Below are 19230 nucleotides of genomic sequence, written 5' to 3' on the forward strand. Positions count from 1 at the left end.
AATCAGGGCTTAAAACATTACTGTTGCTGCTTTGTTTCAATAAATTAAATTAGCAGGAGTTTAGTTATATGCTGCCTCTACAATGTCACTTCTTTTTAGTTAACTGTTTATTTGCTTTTTGGGCTTTTAGACTTTTTAAAATTGTCTTTTAAATTGACAATTGTCACGATCTCGCTGGACGCGGGTAATCGCACAGGTGGGCGAGCGAGTGGAAAGCAGGCAAACAGGCAGGATTCAGGGAATACGGGGGTTTAATGGGGAGACTCAGGACTGAAAACATCTGACGCCGACTAACATCAATGACAGACAAAAGAAACAGGTAAGACCAGGACTTAAATAGGACGGGACTAATCAAAGTAAGTGGACAAAGCTGGAGACGATCAGGGAAGCACACGTAGGTAATCAGGGGGCGTGGCACACACGAGGAGTGGACGAGCCGGGCATGACAACAATGAACATGTTTGTAAGTCCCACACCAAAGTTCCGAAGTACTGAAAAAGTATCCCAGCTCCAATGGTGCTTTTGGTACTGGAACTTCTGGTACTGGTACTTGACCGGAAGTCAATGGAAAAGGGAAAGAACCAAAAGCACCGTACCTGGTGCAGTGGAAAAGCACCCTGAATAAACTTGCCTTACTTAGCAATTGGATTCAAAGTCCTCTGAGATAAAAAGCTCATGTAAATGTGAAAGACCAGGAGGCAGCGGGAGAGAGAAAGAGAAGCTCCTCTAGCAGAAGAAAATGAAACACAATAAAACACAATAAAACACAGTAAAACACAATAAAACACACTCCAGCTCATACAGGGAGAGAGAAGCGAGTGTGTGAACAGACTCACAGTGTAAGAATTCTGCTCTGGTCCTGGGCACTAATACCGGTAGGACGGTGTCTTTGGTAACTAGAAGGAGACAGAGAGAAACAGGGATGTGAGTAAAAGGAATTTCCTTGTGGGAGATGGACTTCACTCACTGTGGAGATAACAGCAGTGGGGTATTATCATTATGAGGGACAATAACAGGCATTTTAACAAACTGCAAATCATGGTAAATTACACATAATACATATTTTTGGTTTTTGTAATGTAGAAGAAACATGTTTCATGTAATCTGGGTTTTGCAGCCAATAGAATGTGAAGCTCTTTCACCAGTTATCACAAAGATTTAAACTTATTGAAAACAAACTGACTTGGTCACACAAATGTGAGGCTGACTGTACTGCATACTCTCTCTGCATGGTCTACATCGGGGGGGGGGGGGGGGGGGGGGGGGGCAATCTTACCCGCAAAGTGCCAGTATGTACGCAGGTCTTTGGGGTAACCTTTAGGTCAGCTGTTCAACCCCAGGTGTGAGACCCTTCAGCCAATCAGTCCTCTAATTAGTAATCCAGCAAAACCCCACAGACAGCCCTGATTGGCCAGCCCTGGTCTATATTAACATGAACAGACTAGAAAATGTATTAACCTGGGTGATGGATCTCTGCCATTTTCATTCTGCAAACATTCTCCAGTTGGTCTTTCAGCTCAGAAACCGCCTTCCTCAAATTCCCAAAATCAGATCTTGGACTGACAGAGATTCTGGGTCCAAATCCAGCTTCAGGAGTGACAGGAAGAGCCTGGCGCCTCTACAGACACACAGTCTGATTAAACAGCTTCATCAATACAAATGTGTATTGCAATCTAATTAACAGAACCATTAATATCTGACCAATGACAGACTAGTTGAAATACAAATGACAATATGCGTCCATTTGAATGCTCTGGTTTTCTTATTGCCAAAGTAGCTGTTCTGTTACCTGGAGGAAATGGATGTGATCCTCTGTGTGTGAAAGCTGCTCCAGCTCAGAGTGTCTCCTCTTCAGTTCATCAATCTCCAGCTTCAGTCTCTCCATGTCTCCTTCAGCCTGACTCACTGCAGCCTTCTCCTGATCTCTGATCAGCTTTGTCACCTCAGACCGTCTTCTCTCAATGGAGCTGATAATCTCAGTGAAGATCCTCTCGCTCTCCTCCACTGCTGACTGTGCTGAGGTCTGTTGGTAATACAGGGAGCAGTGGACGGTAAATTACAATTGGCCCCTTTTGAGACTTTGTGAGCTGACAGGAGGTATAAAAACAGCACAGGGCTGGGGTTTGGAGCGTCACCATGCTGGATGCCTCAGGTACTGAAACCCAGCCAGCACTGATTGGAAATGATCACTCATTAAGCTCATACACTGTCAGCTGCAGGGATTTGGCAGAGACTGGTGGCTATATGGGGCAGGTTGGTTGTCACTATTAGGTCTCAGTTTAATAGGTGACTTTTTCTGTGTTTATTTGCATTACGCTGGGTTGTGAAAAGTTGCATTTTTCTCAAATGGGCCTTTAATGGTATTTTTTTAAAATAAATAAGCTACTACTGCTGCAACACTTGGTTAAACTCTGTAATCCAGCAACTTTATCCCACTGACCCAGAATAACCCAGAGCAGCATTAATTTGATTAATCCGTGGAAGTCTGTAAATCTGCAATCTGTTGAATCTGAGAGAAGATTCAATATGATCACAAGCCAGGTGTTATCTTCTCCTCAGGTTCATACTCACTGTGAATGAGGCCACAGCCTCTCTCAGCTCCTGCAGCTCCTTCTCTCTCATCTGAATTCTCTGCTGAAATTCCCTCTGTGTTTCACCCATTTGTTTCTACAGATAGGAAACAAGACGACAAAACAAGTTTGTTTCATTAGCTGAGATCACATTCATTTATCATCTTGTCCAGGGTGGACCCCAGCCTTGGGCCCTATGCTGCCTGGGAAAGGCTCCAGGCACTCCCCCTGACCATGACCTGGATTACCAGTTAGGACATGGATGGATGGATGGATAGATGGATGGATATTCATTAATGATTTATTGACTGTAGGTATGATTCAATGGACATAGACCCTTTGGTCCTGTTTCCACCTGGTATTAACATGCGTCCTGGGTGATCCAATCACAAGTGGACAGCTCTAATTACCCAGGACGCATTGAAGATGCATTGAGATCCGATCACTCAACCCACATTGGGAGGTGGTCTGGGCTGCATATGGCCACATTCTTATAGCAATGTGAAGGCGAATGTGTCCTGGGCTGCACTGCAGGACCGGCTACTCAACTGACGTCCTATTAGATTGATGTCAGATCGCATGTCAGTTGAGAATGGGCCACTGTGTAGTAAACTGTATTCTGAACAACAATAATGCAGGGGTGCATGCGCGAGTGCTGACCCGCGGCAGTGACATTGTGTATGTTTGTCTACTTCGTTGCATGATAATTATATTTGACAATACGCTGAGTAAGATTGCTATAATTATTTTTGCCCTTGTAATAGTTTGGGATATTGTAAGCGGACATGGAGGAGAAATGTGTTACTTGAGGCATGGTGATCCGGTATCCAACGCTCGTGTCTATACCAGGGAGGAACTACTGAATCTCCGGTATTCCCTCAAAGGACCTCCGAAATTTCCCCTTAGCCCTCCTGGAATAATCTATCCTCGATGGAGCATTAAGAAGAAGAAGAAAAGAGGATCAAGAGGTGGGATTCGGAACAGGCTTAAATGCCGTGGAAGCCGCTTCCCCTTTCCGACAGTAACTCTTTCCAACGTGAGCTCACTACTGAACAAAATGCATGAACGTGCTGCACTGATAAAGTACGATAGGGATTTCAGCAAGGCTAACCTGATCTGTTTTACTGAGACATGGTTGAACGAGGATGTCAATAATATCAGTTTAGATGGATATTCTCTAGTTCGCTGTGACCGGGATATAATACAGACGGCAAAGCGAACTGGAGGTGGACTGTGTATGTTCATAAACTCCAGCTGGGCAACAAATATCACGGTACGTGACATCGATTGCACCACTCATTATGAATTAAAGACTGTTTCATTCAGACCGTATTATTTACCTCGTGAGTTTGGTCAGATAACAGTGATCTTGGTGTATGTGCTGAGGCCAGACTTTAAACTCGCGGCAGAGAGGATTGCTGCTAAGTATTATAAGGCTCTACATTACTCTGCTGATGATCCCGTCTTCCTACTGGGAGATTTTAACAGATGTGATATCTCTGCATTGCTGCCTAATTTGGAACAATATGTCACATGTCCGACAAGAATGAACAGAACTATAGATTTATGTTACGGGAACGTGGAAGGTCCTTATGCTTCCCGGTCCCGCCCACCTTTGGGACTGTCAGATAACAACGGCATCCACCTTTTACCAAAGTATCGACAATCCTTAAAAAGAACTAAACCAACTGTTTTGCACTGTCAAGCCTGGACAGAAAGCTCGGTGGACATACCGAGGGGCTGTTTTGAGGCAGCGGAATGGGATTTGTTTCTAAGCGATAAGGACTGTCAGAGCAATTATGAACTATTAAATGACACCGTAACTAGCTATATTAATTTTTGTGTGGACTCAGTAATTGGAACAAAAGAAATTAAAATCTACCAAAATAACAAACCATGGGTTAGTAAGAAACTTAAATACTATCTAAATGTGAAGAAAATATCTTTTATGCAGGGTGATGTCACGGGACGCGGTCGGGCGTGTTCAGGGTGGTACGGCCGTAAGCGGCGATCGTGCATGCAAGCAGGCAGGAACGGGCAGACAAGCCGTAATCAGGGCAAATACGGGGTTTATTTAGGGGATCCGAGGCAGGGAACAGAAGACGCCAACTAACATCAATGACGGACAAAGGACTCGGGTAAGACACGGACTGAAATACACAGGACTGATTGAAAATAAGCAGACACAGCTGGGTACAATCCGGGAAACACACGTGAGTAAGCAGGGGGCGTGGCACACAGGAGGAGCCGACTAGCAGGGCATGACAGGTGACTTAGGAAGAATAAAGGAGCTGACAAAGGACACTAGACGATTAATAAAAAAGCCCAATTGAATTATGAAGACAAGGTTGAGGAGAAACTGAAGAGTGGTAATGCTAGAGATGCATGGCGAGGGCTGAACAAAATGATGGGTAGGGAGCAGAGACAGACTGTTCAGTGTGACGACCCCGCCCACCTTTCAAATAATTTAAACATCTTCTGCTTCAGATTTGATAAGCATGATTTTAGAAATGAGTGTGACGCTGTTTGTTCCAGACTGACCCATGATCCAATGATTATTCAGGAGGAAAGAGTGATCACTGTACTGCAAAAGGTTAATCCTCACACAGCCCCGGGTCCAGATGGGCTCAAAGGGAGGGTCCAGCTGGCACCATCTATCCCGGAAATGTTCCAGCTGTTTCTGGACTCTAACTTTTATCCTTGGGCCTGGAAGACAGCGATCATTATACCTGTACCAAAAACTCAGTACGCAAAAACAAAAGATGACTTTAGACCCATCGCTCTCACACCCCTCCCCAGCAAATGCATGGAATGTTCGGGATGAACTGACCAGGTAGCAGGATCGTTGGACCCCATGCAATTTGCCTATCGAAACCACAGGAGGGTGGAGGATGCGACACTCACCCTGCTAAATAGCATTTACAGTCATCTGGACAAACCCAACACTCATGCTCGTATTCTTCTTATGGATTTTTCCTCAGGCTTTAATACAGTCCAGCCACACCTCCTCCTTGGGCGTCTTTGTGACCTGAAAGTGAGCGGTGGTCTCATCCTTTTCACCAGGGAATTCTTGAGAGACCGACACCAGCAAGTCTGTATTAAGAACTGCCTCTCTGATGCTCTTGTCCTAAACACAGGTGTCCCCCAAGGATGTGTACTATCTCCCCTGCTTTTTTCCATATATACAAATGAAATTCAGTGTAATAGCAGCCACCTTTCCATGCAGATGACATGGCTTTAGTCGCCTGCCTTCGAGACTTAAACAGCTCTCCCTACCTTCAGTATATCGACACCCTGGCTTTGTGGTTTGACAACAGCTTTCTGGATCTTAATGTAAGCAAAACCAAGGAGATGTGGCTGGTGAGCAGCAAGACAGGAGGCGACAAGAATGCTGTGGCCACCTTCAAGCCAGTTAGTATGAAGGGTCAGGAAGTGGAGCAAGTCACCGAATTCAAATATCTTGGGACAATAATAGACAATCAGTTAAGTTTCCAAAACCATGTGGATTATGTGTACAAGAAAGGAAGACAGCGTCTGTCTCTTCTGAGGAAGCTCAGGAGTTTTAACACCAGCCAGTGCAGAATGTCCATGATTTACAAATCATTGACTGAGAGTGTGCTGACATTCAACATAGTGTCATGGTATGGGCAACTTTCGGTTAAACAGAAGAATATATTGGCACAAATCGTAAACCAGGCTGGGAAAATCATTGGACATAAACAACATCAACTCTCCCACCTGTACTCATAGATTTTGACAAAAAAGGCACAACAGGTCTATCAAGATTTCACTCAGCCACTTCACTGTACCTTCCAATCATCAGGCAGGAGACTTGTAGTCCCATTAGCTAGGAAAAAAGGCTACAAGCGGTCATTTATCCCATCGGCTGTAACCATCCTGAACAAAGACTATTTTTCTTAGATAAATTAATTAGCAGCTAGTTTTATTTTATTGGTATCTTATGTATTTTGTTTTAAATGCATTTATTTATGTAAACTTTCTCGCTTGGAGTAAACTGGACTGATACTTTTAGTTGCATTGACATATGTTCATTGTGTATAGTGTTGCTTGTATTGTGTGTTGAATTCGTCACTGTCAAAGATGAATTTCCATCTGATGTAAATTTGATGGACATTAAAGATGTATTCTATTCTATTCTATTCCATCTTTTCTCCTGCAATACTGAAAAATTAGAATCTGCTGGGATGTTGGTTTCATATTTAATATCCTCGTGTGTGCCACGCCCCCCTGATTATCCGCGTGTGCTTCCTTGATCGTACCCAGCTGTGTCTTGTTATTTTGATTTGATCCTGTCTTTTTAAGTCTAAGTCTTGTCTGTGTCCCTGATCTGTCATTGATGTTAGTCGATGTTCGTGCTTCGTTCCCTGATTAAACCTCGAGTTCTGCCCTGTATCCTGCCTGCCTGCCTGTCCGTGCGCTACCCGCTTTTCGGCGAACACAACAATTATTAGTCATTATTGTGTCCAAGGTTCAGTTTAATTGTATGAATACATAATATCAGATTTGGGTGAGGGTATTACCCAATAATCTGTATAATTTTCCCAGTATAGAGACCAAGAAACAAATGATTGATGAGGCTTTGGTCAATATGCACAACCCTTCACCATAGTGGATAACGCTGGATTTAGGGAGTTTGTGGGGATCCTGGATCCAACCTACATTCTCCCATCCAGGCAAACATGAAAGGGTTTGGTGACAGAAACATTTAAGATAGAAAAAGAGAAAGCAAAGGAAGAGGTGAGAAAGGCCAAAGCAGTAAGACTAGCATCTGACATGTGGACATCAATACATATGGAAGCTTATTTAGCAGTCAAATGCCATTTTATAAATGATAAGACTGAGCTGTCGACCGTATTATTGGGAGCAGGAAAATTCCCAGAGTCTCATTCTGCAGAAAACATGGCTGCATTCGAGGCAGCCTGATGGAGGAGTGGGGAATACAGAATAAAGTCCGATGGCTCACATTGATGCTGCACAAAATGTGATTGTCTGTGTCAGACACACAACCTGCATTGTACATGCACTGAGTTTGGCTGTGAAGAAGGACATGGATCAGACACAAGGACCCGATAATATCAGGTCCAAGGTAAGACAGATTCTACGTGACCTACTTCAGAACCAGTAAACTGCTAGAGAAAGGCTTTGTCAAATCCAGCAGCAGATGGGCAGCCCCACTCTGAGAATGATTACAGAAGTGGAAACCAGCTGGAATATCACCTATTCAATGCTGCGATGATCACATGATCAAGGAGAGTCGGTTGGAGCTGCATTGGTCACTCTGAAGACAGAGCTCACATAGCATAATGACACTGGCCACACTGCTGGGTCCAAGATATAAAACTGCAGGTTTCTGTAGCCAATCTAATGCTCAGGCTGCTGTACCGAACTAACAAAGAGGCAGATGTGACATATAAGACAATTAACCAATAACAACAGTGCAGGGAAAACAGGCAACAAGTGCAGTAACTTATATTAATGAACACAAGACTAGGAAAACTCCCACAAACACTGAAAGTAAGAAACACACACAAGGAATTCAATACTTAGAAAGTACAGAAACATGTGGAACATAATAAAACAAGGGACAAGCTTCACAAGGAGAACAGAGAACTAATAAACACTGGGAAGAACAGAAAAGCAATAATTAAATGAAAGAGGTGAGGTTGGTTCCTGACCTGCCTCAAACCCATGACCAGCTGGTCCCAGCCTCTGTGTCACACACTCATCCCAATGAGCCAAATGCAGCCATGTGGGGAAAAGGAAGAACACACTAGGGCCAAAGACGATGAGAGGACAAAGGGGATGGACAGCGATGGCTGATGGCCACACAGGGAAGAGACACAAGGACAGGCACTGAGACGAAGCTTCATTATTTATGTCAAAGCTGCTCCACGCGTTATTAATATTAGTGAAATGTGCAGGTAAAAATTTACAATAATGTAAAATTAAAGCATGTAGGTAAGAATGTGTGTTCAGTAGCCTAGCAAATGGATGTGTGAATAGAAACATATAATAACAGTGTCATTGTTTATGTAGTTTTATATTGGGCTGTCCGGGGGCTTGAATTCCTGGTTAGATATTCAGTCCCACTCCAGCCCTGACTACTTTTACTTCACTTGTTCCAAGTCAGACATATAATTCAGCATATCAGACAAAACAATGAACCTCTTTGTTAATATTTTCATAAATTTTGAGCTTCACTGGTTATCATTAAAAGCCAAAATATTATCCTATGGCAACCAACACAATGCTTTAAAGGCTGAGCCCTTTAACCTTGAATAGAAAAGTATTAATCTACGTATTTCTTAGTACTGAAAGACCTTTTTTAACATGTACATTTGTACTGTGTTGATGTAGGTAAGGTACGGAGGTAAGGAGCACACACTGAGTACAGTGCCTTACCGCACCCACCACACGACGAACCACCTCAGGGATGAGAACCTGAGTGCAGCCGTACAGTGGGTGACACCTCAGCACCACACCAGTCCTAATGGAACAGTGTGAGTTTTATCCGGTGGCTGCAGTGCCAATCCTGCAAAACACCTCCTGATGCAGTATAAAAATGCATGTGGATAATGTGAAAAGTTAAACTTTATTGTGAAAATTATATTTTATAATAATGATTGTCTAATGAATATCGCAACATTATTACCAAACTTAATACGATATGTAAATTTTAAAATTATACATGGAAGGCAGGTGTTATTATGAAATGTAATACCTTTTATGAAATTATTTAAAAATAAAAGGATACATTATTGAAATATTTATCATTTTATTTATATTTTTTGATATACTTATTTATTTTATTTTGAGTATCATGGTGTTCCATACAAACATCTCAGGCGGTTTAGTTACCCTAAAATGTGCTAATAGCTTCTGATTTCTTCCTGTCCTTTTAATGTTCAGTAGATTCTGCATACGGACGTTACTGTCGAACCTCGTTACTACGTACAAGACGGGATATCAAAAACATGTACGTTATAAGCACAGAACGTTGTAACCACTCAGTGCAAGATGGATGAAAGAACTCACGAAATATCCATGTAAATGATAAAACTTTAATAGAACAGACCCTTAAATTGACTACAAAACAAACAAACACATTATTACTTGTTAAATAATTCAACAAAGCTCATTTGGATCCTTGAAATTTTACTTAAATTACTCACGATTACTTAGTGCCGGCCGGCGATAAACGGCAATGAAAATACACAACGGCTGGTCAAAATGGATTTTTAAAATAAACATTCGCATCCAAATTGGCATTTGGCCTGAAAATATTAATGTAATATTGGTCAAATTAATTATTTCTGCTTTCGTTTTGGAGACATTTTGACACGTGCTGAATGACAAGAGGAAAAACGTACGGGGCGCCCTGCTGTTATTACCGGAGTCCGGCCGTGACGGAATTAGAGTTGTGACGTTCGCGAACGAACCGATTCTTTTGAACGGCTCATAAACATGAACGATGGGAGCCGAGTCGCGGCTGGGGGGGAGCCGTTCTTTCTGTCGTTCTGTTTTTCCTATGCGTGTTTCACACAGATGCACACAAATTACCTCCGCAAGACAGAACAGTTATAGGGGGAGGGGCGCACCCAGCGCAGGGGTGCTACTGCCTAACAGCATGATGATAGCTGTGCACGCATCCTTCACGTGAGTGCTCCAGTGGGAAAAAACCCTGCGTGCCTCTGTCATTGGGTAGGAGCGGAGCCATGACTTATGCACGCTGCCGTGATAACAATGTTCTTGTGTGGAAGTGTTTGTAGTAAAAGCTGTTTTGCACAGAAATTCATTGCAGCCGGCTTTGTTTTTGTTTGTTTGTGTTTATTTGTGAGTAGGTATTGTATGAATAACATAAGTCAACGTAGCTTTACACATACACACACTTTGTACTAAAGGTAAATCCAAAATAGTGATGTCACTGTCTAAGCAGAGGGATGTTGTGCAGCCCTATGGAATATAGTCCACACATGACAAATGAGGTAATAATCAATATTTCAGAATAATTCAAACTCAGATATTGGTGTGTGATATCTGAGTTTTAATTATTTGACTACAAATCTCACCTCATCATTCCTCCCAGTGATTATTTCCAGGATAAACTGAGATGCCCCCAAGCTGGCTTCTTAAAACTGACTAAATATTTAAAAAGAGCCAAAAGAGCCGTTCTTTTGAACGGCTCTTTGAAAGGAACGGATCGCCAAGATCCGGATCCCCTCAAAGAGCCATAAATCCCATCACTAGACGGAATAAAGCCAGCATTGCCAAGCAACGCAAAAGACAAATGTGCATTGTCGGGCGAAGATCGGGTAGATATAGGTAGATGTAGCGACACAAGTTGTGGTGGGTGGGGAGAGCGCTGCACGTTGTAACGATGGTTAGTTTTCGTATTTTCTCTAGAAATTTGGATGTTGTATCGAAGTTTACGCTGTAAGGGTGTACGCTGTAAACAATGGCTGCAATTGAAATAATACATAGGCTAAAAACGGGAATTAGAAACCTGTACGTTGAAAAAGTGAAAACGTTGTATCTGGGGTACGTAGTAACGAGGTTCGACTGTATTTACGTGCTTATTTAAGTTACTTTGGAAAGTGAGATCCAGTTACAAACGGATGGTCAAGATGGATGTGGAGACGCATGTTAGAACCGGAGCTTTTGACTCAAGGTGTTTTAATAGTAACAATAATTGATACTTTCACTGATCCATCCATCCATCCATCCATTTTCCCGCTTATCCTACTGGGTTGCGGGGGGTCCCGAGCCTATCCCAGAAGCAATGGGCATGAGGCAGGGAACAACCCAGGATGGGGGGCCAGCCCATCGCAGGGCACACTCACACACCAGTCACTCACACATGTACACCTACGGGTAATTTAGCAACTCCAATTAGCCTCAGCATGTTTTTGGATTGTGCGGGGAAATCAGAGTACCCGGAGAAAACCCCACGACAACATGGGGAGAACATGCAAACTCCACACACATGTGACCCAAGCGGAGACTCAAACCCGGGTTCCAGAGGTGTAAGGCAACAGTGCTAACCACTGCACCACCCCACGTTTAAAATTTATGCTTTATAAATTAGGATTTTGCCATCTTTATCATTTGACTCTCTGCCAGCCCCCTGGAGGACGAGCTCCCCCTTTAAGTCTGGCTCCTCCCAAGGTCTCTTCCTATGTTTCTCCTTGCCACTGTCACCTCTGACTGTCTCTCTGGGGACTTTGAGCAGAGATAATGTAAAGCGCTTTGAGACAATGTAATGTTGTGAAATTACACTATAAAAATATAAATTTATTCTTTTTTCTTTAAACAGTTTTTTAAACTCCCCCCCCACAACTGGCACTCTGTAGGTGAGAGCCAGCTGGCTGCAAAGGACAGCCACCTATAGTAGGACCCGGAGAGCTGGGGGCTAAGGGCCTTGCTCAGGGACCCCCAGATGTACCAAGGCCAGGCTTGAACTGACAATCTTCTGATCATAGGCAGAGAGGCTTAGCCCACTCAGCCACAGGCTGCCCCAGAACTATCACACTCTGGGTGTTTCATGTTTACTGCACCATTCTCAGTAAACTCTACACACTGGAGTGTGTGAAATTAAAATCCCAGGACGGAGGCTGTTTCTGAGGTGATGGAGCCGCTACTCTTATGCTGAGTCCATTTACCTCGGAGGTCGGAACTCGGAGCTGGGAATGATGTCACAGACGAGTTAAACACGTTCCAGTGCAGCCAGTCGGAGAGCAATTTAGCAAAACCAGGGACCAGTTTCAAAAAGCAAGATTTCTTGTTTAGCCAGATTACTTGTTGGATTTAATGTGTCCCAGTTTAAATGGCCTTTTTCTTCATTGACTTATATTTAGCCCGACAAGCTGTCTGGCTAAGCAAGAAATCCTGCTGGCTGAAACGGGCCGCATTTCCAGTCTGGCTAATTGTTAGCCATTGTTAACAATATCAGTTGGTAACAACACATTCCATGATATTTTGCACACAAAAACACCATACAGTAGCAACACCTCCACAGATAGCAGCTATACAGTACTGTGTGTATGACTGATTTAATGAGCTAAAAATAAGACATAAGTGCTAATAAACAGTATAAAAGTACAGCTTTAGCTTCTGCTGATAAAGGGCACGGCCATCTTGAATTCTGAGGTCAGGGTTCTGTAGATTCCTCTGACTTCAGTGGCCTGTACTACTGTGGCCCTAGTGAGTTCTTCTGTACTATGAAGGGTTACTGGCTTGTCGGGGTAACTTGTCGGATTTAAGGTACCACAGTTTAAATTGACTTCATATTCGTTCACCTACATTTTTCCCAGACTACCTTAAATCCGACAAGTTAGTAACCCTGCTAGTAAGACCGGATAAGCAGGTCACGGCAACTTTACCGAACCAGACTTGTTCTGAGTGTTTCGTAGCAAATACACTAACATGTGTTAAGACAAAATCCATTTATTTAAACCTAACTTTTAGATAATAACAATAATTGATACTTTCACTGATCCCTTTGGGGAAATTCTTTTAGATAGAAAGGGGAAATTCTTTTAAATTAGCCTCACCTGTATCTCCGCCCTTACTATAGCAGCTGAGACTGTATCATGGCCTCTGTGTTCATACATCGAACAGAGATAACAGATACACTGCTGGTCGGTACGGCAGTAGATCTCCAGGGGTTTGTCATGCTGGGAACAAACCTTGTCCTTCAGATGGCCGATGGCATCAATGAGCTTGTGCTGTTTTGCATGGTGGAGTTTATTGTGAAGCTGCAGGTCAGTTTCACAGTAGGAGGCCAGACACACCAGGCAGGACTTGACAGCTTTGTGTTTTCTCCCAGTACAGACATCACACTCCACATCTCCAGGTCCAGCATACTGGTCAGCAGGAGTAGCTGCTTGTAGTTCAGTCTTCTTCAGTTTCTCCACCACTTCAGCCAGCATGGTGTTTCTGCCCAGAACAGGTCTGGGTATGAAGGTCTGTCTGCACTGGGGGCAGCTGTAAACTCCAACATGATCCTCCTGATCCCAGCAGCTCTTAATGCAGCTCATACAGTAACTGTGTCCACAGTGAATAGTCACTGGATCCTTTAGTAGATCCAGACAGATTGGACAGCTGAACTCGTTTACATCCACTGCAACTCTGGCTTCTGCCATTTTACCACGAACACTGATAGGATTCAATTTCGTTTTCTCTCACAGTCGTCTATGTGTGACAGTGGGAGGAACTTTCTGCTTGTTAGGCTGCAGCAGGTGTGGTTTTGGACTGAGGCCAGACTGAGAAGAACAGACTGGACAAACAGTGGAGCTGGAGTTTATGAACATTATACAAACTGTACCCAAAGCGAACATTTATTTATCTTTTATAAGAATAACAGTTACTGACATTGTTTTTCTGTAAACAAACTATAATCCTACTCTTTGATTTTGTACAGTAGATAGAAATTAGGTATAAAGGTATAAGAGAGCAGATCTACTGAGAATGAATTTCTGTGTCTGTTTAGAAACATGTTTGGGATCATGTGGTTTCAGGTGAAACATGCAGGGATGTGAAATTATAGACAGACTGTGTTAGGATTAGACAGAACAAGCTTTGACAAGTGCTGTCAATCCACAGATTTGTTTTTTTACATTCTTCTATATATAATATTCAAGATAATAAAGGGTGTAGCACATATATGTCATTTCTTCCTTTTCTTTCTGTGTGTTTGTGCTGGGAGTGTATTTGTGTCAGGAAGGAGAGTCAGGTGACCAGGTTCAGAGTGATAATTTTTATCAACCAAAATAATTCCATACTCTAATAATGAAAATTTATTCTAGATATTCATTGAACACTATTAAGTTAAAGTCCCATATTTAAGCCAAAAGTTAATGGACCAGTTTCAGCCATCCCCAGGAACAGAAAGATCATATATTTAAAAAGTATCCAATTAATTCCAAAAACCCGTTTATCCAGTACAGGATTATGGGACACACACATCACAGGAAGCACAGGGCACAAGGCAGAGACACCCTGGATGGGATGCCAGTCCATCACAGGGCAAACACTCACTCACTCGCTGAGGACAATCAAGAGACACTAATTCACCAAACTGCATGATCTTGGAAAGCAGGAGGAAACCTGAGGAAACCCACAGGAACACGGGGAGAACATACAAGCTGAACATGCAGAACCAGGAGTGGGAACCACACCCACAAGCCTGGAGGCGTGAAGTAAGAGCAGCTGGTCTGAAGTCCTGAAGGGAGCTGGAGCGCCATTTCTTTGGAACAGTGTGGAGCCGTCCTCCATTACTGCTTATCCTGTACGGGGGGGTGGGGAGCCTGGAGCCTGTCCCAGGTGGCACAGGGCGGGGGACACGATGGACAGGATACTAGTTTATAGCAGAGCACACAGTCACACATACAGACTCACACTAAGGGCAGCTTAGAGATTCCAATCGGCTGATCGCAGTTTCATGTTCTCCAAAGTAGGAGGAGAAAGCCCACATTGGAAGAACATGCAAACTTCACACATACAGCAGGGGGGACAGGAAACAAGCCAAGAGACAGAGGTTACACCCCGAGACCCCACACCCCCCCACAATCACACATACTGTTAGGATTTATTAAAAAATTTATTTACATTTTAATGCTACAAAATTATGACTGACTATAAACTTCATATTCCAGAACTGTGTTGGAATCTATGCTGACTTTAAGAATGTTACCTTACAGGATTTACCTGCTTCTGTGCCCTGTACCTACAGTAAGGAGGTGTGATCTCTGCTCCTTCAAAGCAGACAGACTCACTCACATATGATTACAGTTCTAGTACTTAGCAGATACTGTTACCGAAAGTGGTGAACAAGTGAGGCAAACATGACACTGCAAACATGACACTGTAAACATGACACTGTAAACATGACACTGTAAACATGCTGCTGTCAAGGTGCTGCCTGGGCACTAGTGCAGCTAGGCTGGTATTTCTGGGCTCCACAGACATCACTGGCGGTTGGTGTCGTGGTCACCGGGATGAAAGACTCGTGCAGCAGGTGTTTGTCAGATAACAAACAGGGACTTACTTGGATCAGGATGGGAGGCTATGGAACCGGCAACACATAAGGCACAACATCAGTGATCAAACTGGGGAACACAGGACCAGGAAGCACTTAAATGGAGGACTAATGATGGAAGAGACTGGAGGCAGCTGGGAGTGTTTAACACGAGGGCTGGAACGAGACGTGAGACCAACAAGCAGCAAACATGGCCTGTTAGAGCCACGTCAGGGAGGAGGCGGGACATTTAATTACATTTTTATATAGCGCCTCACAGAGTCGTCCCAAGGTACTTTACATATATGTGTAGTCATACATTACAACATCATTAAAGACAGTAATACACAATGGGAAAAAGGAAAGAAAGATATTAAATAAAGAAAGCCAGATGACAACGGAGGAGAAGAACCAAAAAACCCCAAATAAGGAGAAAAAAAGACCTCTGGGGGTCCATTGTCAACTGGCTAACCAACCCCCCCAGGCAGACTAATATTACTGAGAACAGAAAAGAGTGGAGCTGCTTGCTAAAGGCCGGGTGTGAGGTATGATTAAAGTCTGTCAATAAGCCTGTTCTCCACGCTGGCCTGTGTAGGGTGGCACTGAAGGCTGCACCCAGGATGACACAGTTAGCAGGTCCCATTCGCAGTGTCACCCCTCCATGGGACTGAATCAGGACTCCAGCTCAGATGGTGCCCCCCCTGGGCAGCACCTGGAAATGTGGGGAGGCAGAGAGCATGGATTGTCAGAACACGCATTGACACATATATGGACAGACATAGTGGATAAAAATGGCATTGCTTAATGTGACAGTATGCCCCCACCCCCCACCCCACCAAAAGCATGCGCTCCGGCCATGAAGTCCAAGGGGGTTCGACAACAGGGATGGAACCAGACTGGACTCTGGACTAGACAGGGGACGACAGAACAGATGGTAGACAGGACAAGACCAGACAAGACTAGACAGAACATTAGACAGAGAGCAACACCAGACATAAGAGCAGTTGCAGGACACCACTAAGGACATGGAGCGGATAAAGGAAAAGCTAGGAACCACAGGTACAGCAGTCCTGTCAGACCCCAAAACAGGACGGACAGGTGGAGGGTCAACAAGAACAGGGGCACAGGATGCAGAAGACAAGGAGAGATACAGGCGGGACAGAGCAACAAGACAAACACTGAGGCACAAATAGGAATAACATGGGGCATCCAGGGAAGCCAGGCGAAGACTCGGGGCTGGGGACCCTCCTAGGCCCCTTTCCAGGTGAGGCTGAACTCCGCCGAATCACAGGACCAGAGGGTCTGGGAGGGCCAGCAGGGCTGGAGGACGTGAGGGGTTGGGAGGTGATGAGAGAACCGCAGAGCAGTAGGGCAGCAAGGAGACAACAGGACAGGAACAGGAAGATGGCAAGGGACATACAGGGCAAGAGCAGAGACTGGCAAACCCTCTCTGGGAGACAGACATTCTGCCTGCCGCTTTCTTGGACTCCTATTGATACCGGTGACCACCCCAGAAACTGGGACCAGAGTAACCGGAGTCTGGGATGAAGGAGGGACCCACGCAGCAGGACCCAGGGCAAGTCCAGAGGGTTGCACTCCAGCAGGACATCCTCCGGAACCATCTTCTCTGGGCTGGTGGCAGCCTGCAGGCATGTGCCGGTGGGACGTCAGGATAGAAAGTGGGCACCAGCAAGCCGTCAGGAGATGAGGTGGGCGCCGGCTGGACGTCTGGGGACATTGAGGTGGGTGCTGGCCAGGCATCAGGGGACAGCGAGGTGGACGCTGGCCGGACAGTATGGAGCAGTGTGGCAGGTGTCGGCTGGTTACCAGGGAACCGTGTCAGATTCTATGAGAAGCCTAGAGGCAACCAAGGCCTCACCTGTGTTGGACACTGTGGGTGCGGCCTGAGCGGCCCTCTCTGGGCCGGAGCCTTAAGTGCGGATGTAACAAATGCAACGGCTGGCTCTCCTGGGCCAGATGCTGTAGATGCAGTGTCTTTCAATCACGAGTGCGCTTCCCTAACCATTACGTCACCACCACTCACTACTATCTGTACTATTAATAGAGGCAGTAGGGTCTTGTCCAGCCAGCTGACAAAACGTTTCCACATTTAATTGGAACGAAGGACGGTAGGAAACATCTGTATTGTGTGCAGACTTCCAATAAAACCATGTTGAAGCAAAGCCCTACCTCTACTGTGGTCCAGCACTCTGACAACCATAGAACTAGGAGTGAAGCCTGTTCTTCTGTGCTGGAGAGCTTTGGGGAGTATGTTTTGGCGAACAGGGGGACCACAGTAAATCCCGGAGAAGCATCATGTTGTCAGACTTCAAGTGACAATGAGGACGCAGGTCGCCCTACGGCAAACGACATGGAGTCGGCGGGCTCCTTTTCTCCAGAGCACCCCACCTCTGCGGGGTTTAGCACACTCACTCCATTCCAGAGGGCCCTGAGGATCTCCGCTATAGCTGTCACACCCTCCACCTGGGAGTCCGGGGAGAGGGCAGCTATGCCTTCTGTCAGAGATGGGCCATTCTCTCTGGGGAAAGATGTACTGCGGCCTGAACCAGCGACATTAGGTATGCTTGACACAAGTAGCAGTGATTGGCTGTAGGGACCTGGGAAATCTACTGGGGCTTGTCGAGTTCCGTCAGTCTGTTGGGTGCCAGGATGGAAGACTCTGGGAGCAGGTGTTGTCAGACAATAAACTGGGATTTACTGGGATCAAGATGGGAGGCAAGGGAACGAGCAACATGGAGGGCACCACATCAATGGGGAACACAGGGCTAGGAAGCACTTATACAGGAATAACAAGGGAACAGACTGGAGCCAGCTGGGAGTGTTTAACATGAGGGATGGAACGAGACGTGAGACCAACGAGCAGCAGGCATGGCTTATTAGAGCCACGTCAGGGAGGTGGCAGGACATGACGTTTGGGGCTATGGTTAGGGTTAAGATTAGGGTTAGGTTAGGCTTAGGTTTAGGGTAAAATGTTTGTGGCAGAGAGCGGTGAGTAGTACAAGGACACGACTTCACCACCTGGGGAATTTCACCACAGGAAAAATTACTCTAAATTAAGAGCACACAAGTTCATTTACTGAATGGAGCTGGACGTGTTTGTACTATTAACAGTTTGTTGAAAATATAAAACAAAGAAACAAGACAAGCGCTTTAGCATTAATAACCTTAAAAATAAACCAGCAACCAGCCTTTGACCACCGGCTGACAAAATGCAAGCAAGAAACAGGTGTCCGGTGAGGTTGATCAAAAGGGGGAATGGAGTCCCCTAAACTAATGTGCGTTCCAGGGCTCCCAGCGCATCGCCGATGTCCCACCGAGGATCAGGAGCTTCAAGCAGCAGTTGTTGGCTTGAAGGTGACAGCACTTGAACACTGCAAGCTTGGCACATCTCTTTGTATACAATGAGCTATCCTTATATTTTGAACATTTTTTAAACTTATTTAAATCAGTAAAAGAAATTACTTCCAAAAAGGATGGAATCATGTATACTATCACACAATATACCCAATACCCCTTGGCACCATGTTAGTGTGAATGGAGTTTTCACTCCAGCCCTGAGGGATTCAGAGCAGACACAATAGATTGTGAACCCATGTGTGATTT

General features: G+C 44.7%; 1 protein-coding gene across 7 annotated transcripts in view; it reads right to left on the reverse strand.

The window, feature by feature from the left end:
• The window catches only part of LOC125740020 (tripartite motif-containing protein 16-like), a 411298-nt gene that overhangs the window by 345864 nt on the left and 46204 nt on the right, over window positions 1-19230 (reverse strand). Inside the window, exons 1-5 of one of the 7 annotated variants that reach the window (XM_049010694.1) lie at window positions 13142-13765; window positions 2572-2667; window positions 1790-2023; window positions 1459-1618; window positions 837-896 (exon numbers count right to left, since the gene is read on the reverse strand). The exons of 3 other annotated variants lie outside the window; for them this stretch is intronic. In XM_049010694.1, the coding sequence (XP_048866651.1) occupies window positions 837-896; window positions 1459-1618; window positions 1790-2023; window positions 2572-2667; window positions 13142-13732 (1141 nt within the window). In that variant the 5' untranslated portion in view covers window positions 13733-13765. Of the gene's footprint in view, window positions 1-836; window positions 897-1458; window positions 1619-1789; window positions 2024-2571; window positions 2668-13141; window positions 13766-19230 lie in introns of those variants that run through there. 3 more of the 7 variants (XM_049010668.1, XM_049010682.1, XM_049010678.1) reach the window with 3 other exon arrangements.

This window comes from Brienomyrus brachyistius, chromosome 4 (assembly GCF_023856365.1).
Source record: "Brienomyrus brachyistius isolate T26 chromosome 4, BBRACH_0.4, whole genome shotgun sequence".
In the NCBI taxonomy this organism is placed as follows: Eukaryota; Metazoa; Chordata; class Actinopteri; order Osteoglossiformes; family Mormyridae; genus Brienomyrus; species Brienomyrus brachyistius.